A 6,221-nucleotide genomic window follows, 5' to 3' on the forward strand; every position below is an offset into this window, starting at 1 on the left:
TTAAAAAAATATTTAATTACACTAAATAAAAAAGAGAAATGCTAGAGATAGTAATTTTTGTGATTTGTAATTATCAAATAATCATCAATGATAGTTTTAATGGTGTAAGATTGGTGTGAAATTTTATCCAATAACTTATTTTTCTTTACTGATTATATACCGGTCAAAATTTAATAAAATTGCTGCCGCTATACTTTTTCAATAAAAAATTAGATGTCAGTGTCCTGCCATCTAAAATCCTTTGCACCAAAATTGACATTTGGAACGTCGCCACGTCACAAATCAGAAAAAAATATTATTATGTTGCAAACTACGCGTAGAAAGCAGCAGTGAAGCACAGCACCCACTCCAACTCCATTACATCTCAAAATGGAAAAGACAATAATCTCCATTCTCCAACAATCACGATAACTCGATAAACTTGAATAAAATAATCGTATCTCTCTAACAATGTCTTTCTTTCTTTCTTTAAATCTTTCTCCATACATAAATTAACAAGCTAAAGATATCTCCTTCTTCTTCTTCACGCAGTTGTGACTTGAGTCAACAACTTTTGCATCAGAATATCCGTCACTAATAACATGGAAAAATCTGATGAAGATTTTTATAACCGTCACCACCACCGTCGTGATAATTCCGACATCGAACTCGTCGCCGGTGATAGAGTTCCTCATTCTGGCCCTCTAAGCAAAAGACTGGCAAGAAGAAGTTCCAAGTTGAATAATAATAATAATAATGAAGCTCTTCTTGTTCATGGAAATGATGACGTCATCACTTCAACTTCTTCTTCTTCTTCTTGTAAGCAACAAGTGGATCATGATGATGGAGGAGGACAAGACTACGTTGAAGTCACAATGGACATTCATGGCGGTTCCGTTGCGCTTCACAGCGTCAAAGACGTTTCAGGTAACGACCTTAACGAAGACGAGAAGCTTGTTCTTCTCGGTAAAGGAATGGAGAAGAAGAGATCCTTTGGTGCTACTGTTGTTAGAACCGCTTCCATTAAAATGAAGCAGGTTTCTCAAGAACTCAAACGACTCGCTTCGATTTCTTCGAAACAAACAGCACCTTCTTCTTCTTCTGATGCTGCTGCTGCTGCTGCTGCAAGAAGAGGACACTACGATAGGACTAAGTCCGCGGCTTCGAGTGCTCTCAAGGGACTTAAGTTCATCGCTAAGGGTGGCGGTGGTGGTGGTGGTGGCGGTGGCGGTGGTGGTGGTGCAGGGTGGCATGAAGTTGAGAAGCAGTTTGATGTTCTTACTGCTTCAACTGATGGATGGCTTCATCGGTCTCTCTTTGGAAAATGCATAGGTAATAATTGAAATTGAAGAGTTCATAACAAATCTGCACTATTTTTTTGTTGTTGCTTTCCAAGTGTTTGTGAAATTGTTTGTGTGTGTGAGTGAGTGAAATAAGAACTTGTTCTGAGTAGTTTTCTTTTAGGATGTGTTTGGATAACTATGGTTTGGATTTGTTGAATTGTTTGTATGTAGGGATGAGCAAGGAATCGGAGGCATTTGCTGGTGTGCTTTTTGATTCTTTGGCTAGGAGGAGAGATATTCATGGGGATTCAATTAACAAGGCTCAATTGAAGGACTTTTGGGACCAGATTTCTGACCAGAGTTTTGATTCCAGGCTCAGAACCTTCTTTGACATGTAACTAATTCATTACCTCTTTACTTAATTTTAGAAGTAGGAAAATAAATTGGTTGGTATTTTCTTTAATTCCCACCATTAAGTATGTTAACCTTGATTTGGAATAATGCAGGGTTGATAAAGATGCAGATGGAAGAATCACCGAGGAAGAAATTAAAGAGGTTTATATGAATTTTCTTTTTAAATTCATCAACAGAAAAATTAGAATGAGGATAGTGAAGTAGTTTTTATCAGCAACCTTTTTTCCTTTCCTAGCTTTGCATTTGGTTCCCATGAGAATAGGAGTTTCCGTGATCACAAATGATCAATTCTGTTTTCAGATCATCGGCCTTAGTGCCACAACAAACAAACTCTCAAACATACAGCAGCAGGCTGAAGAATATGCAGCTTTGATCATGGAAGAACTAGACCCTGAAGAGACAGGATTTATCATGGTATTTACATCATCCTATTTCATATCGTTTTGGTATAAAACTTATCAAAATTAAGTAAAATTCGTCACTATTACAGTTTTACATACAGATAAGTACTTATATTTCAAATCATAAGTATGAAGTTGATTTATATGTAAGATGATGAGAGGGACTGATTTCACTTGTATTTAGGAAATTAGATCAAATCCATAAGAAAAATTTTACAAAGACCAAAATCATAAGTAGCTAACTCTAGAAGTGACTAGAAATTTATTTGAAAAGAAAAACAAAAACCCCATATTACTCATGTTAATCTCATTTATTTGGCCAATTGGTGATTACTTCATCAGCTGGATAGCCTAGAGATGCTCTTATTGCATGGGCCAAGTCATTCTACAAGAGGTGATAGCAAGTACCTAAGCCAAATGCTAAGCTTGAAACTGAAGCCTACATATGAAGACAGTGCTATTAGGAGGTGCTATACAAATACCAAGTACTTCATACAGGACAACTGGCAAAGAACTTGGGTTATGGCACTGTGGATTTGTGTGATGTTAGGTTTATTTGCCTACAAATTCATACACTATAGAAGGAGAAAAGATGTATATCATGTTATGGGGTATTGTGTATGCATGGCCAAAGGTGCAGCTGAGACACTTAAATTGAACATGGCTATTATCTTGTTACCAGTTTGCCGGAACACTATTACTTGGCTGAGGAATAAGACCAAGCTTGGCATCATGGTTCCTTTTGATGACAACCTTAACTTCCACAAGGTACTATTTTTCACTTGCCCCAAATCTTTGTTGGGACTTGTGTGTTTTCACAAGTCAAATTGTCAAAAGGGTATGAAGAATATTGGGAGTGTTTCATGATTTAGAAGTGGCAAATTTGCTTCTCAAGGAACATATTTGTTTCTCAAGATTCCCTTGCTGAATAAATGTGTCACCATTTTAATAAAGTTAGTAGTACAAATAAAGTGAGGGTATATATGTTGTTGTTCTTGCAGGTGATAGCTGTGGCAGTAGCAATTGGTGTTGGAATACATGCAATTTTTCATCTTTCTTGCGACTTCCCTCGCCTCCTTCGTGCAAGCCCTCAAAAGTACAAGCCAATGGTACAGTATTTTGGACCTCAACCAAAAAGTTATTGGCATTTTGTGAAAACATGGGAAGGAGTCACAGGGATTATAATGGTTGTTCTAATGGCAATAGCATTCACATTGGCCACACCTTGGTTCAGGAGAAACAGGGTTAAGCTTCCTAAACCACTCAACAGTCTAACTGGCTTCAATGCATTTTGGTACTCACATCATCTCTTTGTCATTGTCTATGCCTCGTTGATTGTTCATGGAATCAAACTTTTCTTGACCAAAGAGTGGTACGAGAAAACGGTTAGTAACTTCGATCCCTTTTCCTTTGTATAAATTGCACTGACACTTTCCTGAGGTTAAAGTTAAATTATATACAACACTTTATTTTTTTAATGTTTGCATTGACTTTGTTAGTGTTGTGTTTATAAAAGAAATTAATATCACAGGCTCACAGCTTACAATCTATAGAAATATTAAGTATTATATAACTTTAAATTGCACTAGAAATTCATTAAAAATTTAAAATATACTATTGGAAATATCAAAACAGAGAAGTATTGTGTGTATTATTGTCTAATGTCAAGACTAGAGAGAAGCCATCGCAATTTACCCTTTTCCTTTTTAGAATAAATTATCATTTTTAATCATAAAGGATTCAAATGCCGACAATTTTAACTATAACAAGCTAAACTAATTCAATATTTAATAAAGATTGAGTTAGTTTGACAAAATTACTTAATGAATTGTCCAATTTTAGTTTACATCTTTGTTGGTTATTAGAAATGATAGTTTATTTTTTTATTTGTTATTGTTTATTTATCTTTTTTACCCTGCAAAATTTGATGTTGTATGAATATGTTTTGTAGACTTGGATGTACTTGGCAATTCCCATGACCATTTATTCATTGGAAAGACTAACTAGAGCACTAAGATCTAGTATCAAACCTGTAAAAATATTAAAGGTGAGTATCAAATCAAACAAATAGAATTCATTTACTCATTATATGAAAGAAACACATTTGCTAATATTAGCACATAAAATAGTAATTCTTACCACATTTTCACTGATGACTAATTTGAAGGTGGCTGTATACCCTGGGAATGTGTTGGCTCTTCATATGTCAAAGCCTCAGGGATTTAGATATAAGAGTGGACAATACATGTTTGTTAATTGTGCTGCTGTATCACCATTTGAATGGTATGATGAATAGTTTGGAGAAACCTAAGTAACTTTTTTTTTTATATAGAAATTTTGCTTCTTAGTTTCTTTCATATAACTTTTAGTAGTATTAATATCTAAATTCTTATTATGTTAATTTGTTTATGCTTTTACAGGCATCCATTTTCTATAACATCAGCCCCTGAAGATAACTATCTTAGTGTTCACATTAGAACATTAGGGGATTGGACCAGAAGTCTCAGAACAAAATTTTCAGAGGTGAATTACCCTTCAAGTTAACTTTTGTTGGTAATACTATTTTGCATAAGAGTTTCATTAAAATAGTAACAACAGAATATCACTAGTATATAAATTATTACATTTGCTTCTAGAATTGCAATATCACATCAATTTTATTTTAGTATTATTATTTAATTATCATTATTATTTTCAAATCCGCGTGCTATCATTGTCTTGTGTACATATGTGGTCTCTTTTTGTCTCCCTCATACATAATTTAATGTTAGTGTATCCTTTTTAAATAAAAAATAAATGAACTGGGTTTCTTGTAATTAAACAATGAATAGATTAATTCTTTGGGTCCTTTCAGGTGTGCCAGCCACCCAACAATGGCAAGAGTGGACTTCTAAGGGCTGAGTGCATGCCAGGAGATTGCTGTCCAAGGTCAGCCACCTTTTTAATTGGGAAAATTAGAAGAACAAATGCCAGTTCCATAATGAAAAAATAAAATAAAATTTTGCAGTCTCAAAAGTGGACTTTAAAACGATTTAAGGGAAAAAAGGGTTTATATAAGTTTTAAATTCTTGTAAAATTAGCAATCTAAAATTTTTAATCTTATATTTTCTAATTATATTTTGGTCTAAAAATTTGGAAAATAAGTAAATTTGGTTTCTACTATCATTCCATGTACAAATTATTTGGGATATATATATATATATACACAATCATGATGTACACAAAAAATTAGTCATTCGTATAAAATACAGTTGAGATACAAAATATATTAAAAATAAGTTAAACAATACATATATTTATACACAAATACACGGTGACATAACATTTTTGATATACATATATATACTTGAATCACAAATATATGTGAAATTTTGTGAAGTACAGACAAGGACTTGTTTCATTTACTTATAAAAAAAATTGTATCGAAACCCAAAAAATATTAGAGAGACCAAAATCATAAATCACTAATGTCAGACAAACATTACCACAACATACATAAGTATAACCAAGCCTCTATATATATAAAAAAAAAATAAGTATAATCAAGCATGCAGTTTATGGCGTACCAAAACTACTTGGTATGGTTTATGAAATTTAAAGAAACTATAGAAGTATAAATGATCTTATTAATGTTTGTTGACCAAACAACATAAATAGAACTTATTATATATTTGGCCTTTCTGGTTTGGTTGTAAATAAATAGCACTTGTTGCGGAGATTCCCTTAAATTCTTAATAATCAAAGTGACCAAATCTAATAAATATTAATAATGATTGTTAATGAAAACATGTGATTAGTTGTTATTCGGATCTTGGAAGGTTGATAAGGACTCCAGTTGAAAATTCTTGCCTGTGTGTGATAGGTAGTCAAACCAATCAAATTACTGTATTCATGAAATAGTTGAATCAATCAATACGTAACTAATTATAGATTGTGAGTTGTGATGAAATGAAATAGTTGAGTTGAGTAGATTGACATTTTTTATGGATTTAGATTTTTTAAATTTTGGATTTCACTTTAGAGGACAAAGTGTAACATCTCATTGTTTATTTTATAAATAAGACAAAAAAAATATAAAAAAAATTATTTAAACATAAAAAATTACACTTTATCTTCTAAAGTAAAAATTTAAAATTCGAAATAT

At 32.6% G+C, this 6,221-nt stretch overlaps 1 protein-coding gene across 1 annotated transcript in view; it reads left to right on the plus strand.

Annotated features, from left to right (window-relative positions):
- Positions 364-6,221, plus strand: part of LOC107613460 (respiratory burst oxidase homolog protein C) — a 7,636-nt gene continuing 1,778 nt past the window's right edge. Inside the window, exons 1-10 of the mRNA XM_016315464.2 lie at positions 364-1,311; positions 1,494-1,656; positions 1,769-1,817; positions 1,977-2,090; positions 2,420-2,845; positions 3,079-3,462; positions 4,029-4,124; positions 4,245-4,360; positions 4,498-4,600; positions 4,932-5,005. Of these exons, the coding sequence (XP_016170950.1) occupies positions 582-1,311; positions 1,494-1,656; positions 1,769-1,817; positions 1,977-2,090; positions 2,420-2,845; positions 3,079-3,462; positions 4,029-4,124; positions 4,245-4,360; positions 4,498-4,600; positions 4,932-5,005 (2,255 nt within the window). The 5' untranslated portion in view covers positions 364-581. The remainder of the gene's footprint in view (positions 1,312-1,493; positions 1,657-1,768; positions 1,818-1,976; positions 2,091-2,419; positions 2,846-3,078; positions 3,463-4,028; positions 4,125-4,244; positions 4,361-4,497; positions 4,601-4,931; positions 5,006-6,221) is intronic.

This window comes from Arachis ipaensis, chromosome B08, assembly GCF_000816755.2.
Source record: "Arachis ipaensis cultivar K30076 chromosome B08, Araip1.1, whole genome shotgun sequence".
Taxonomy (NCBI): Eukaryota; Viridiplantae; Streptophyta; class Magnoliopsida; order Fabales; family Fabaceae; genus Arachis; species Arachis ipaensis.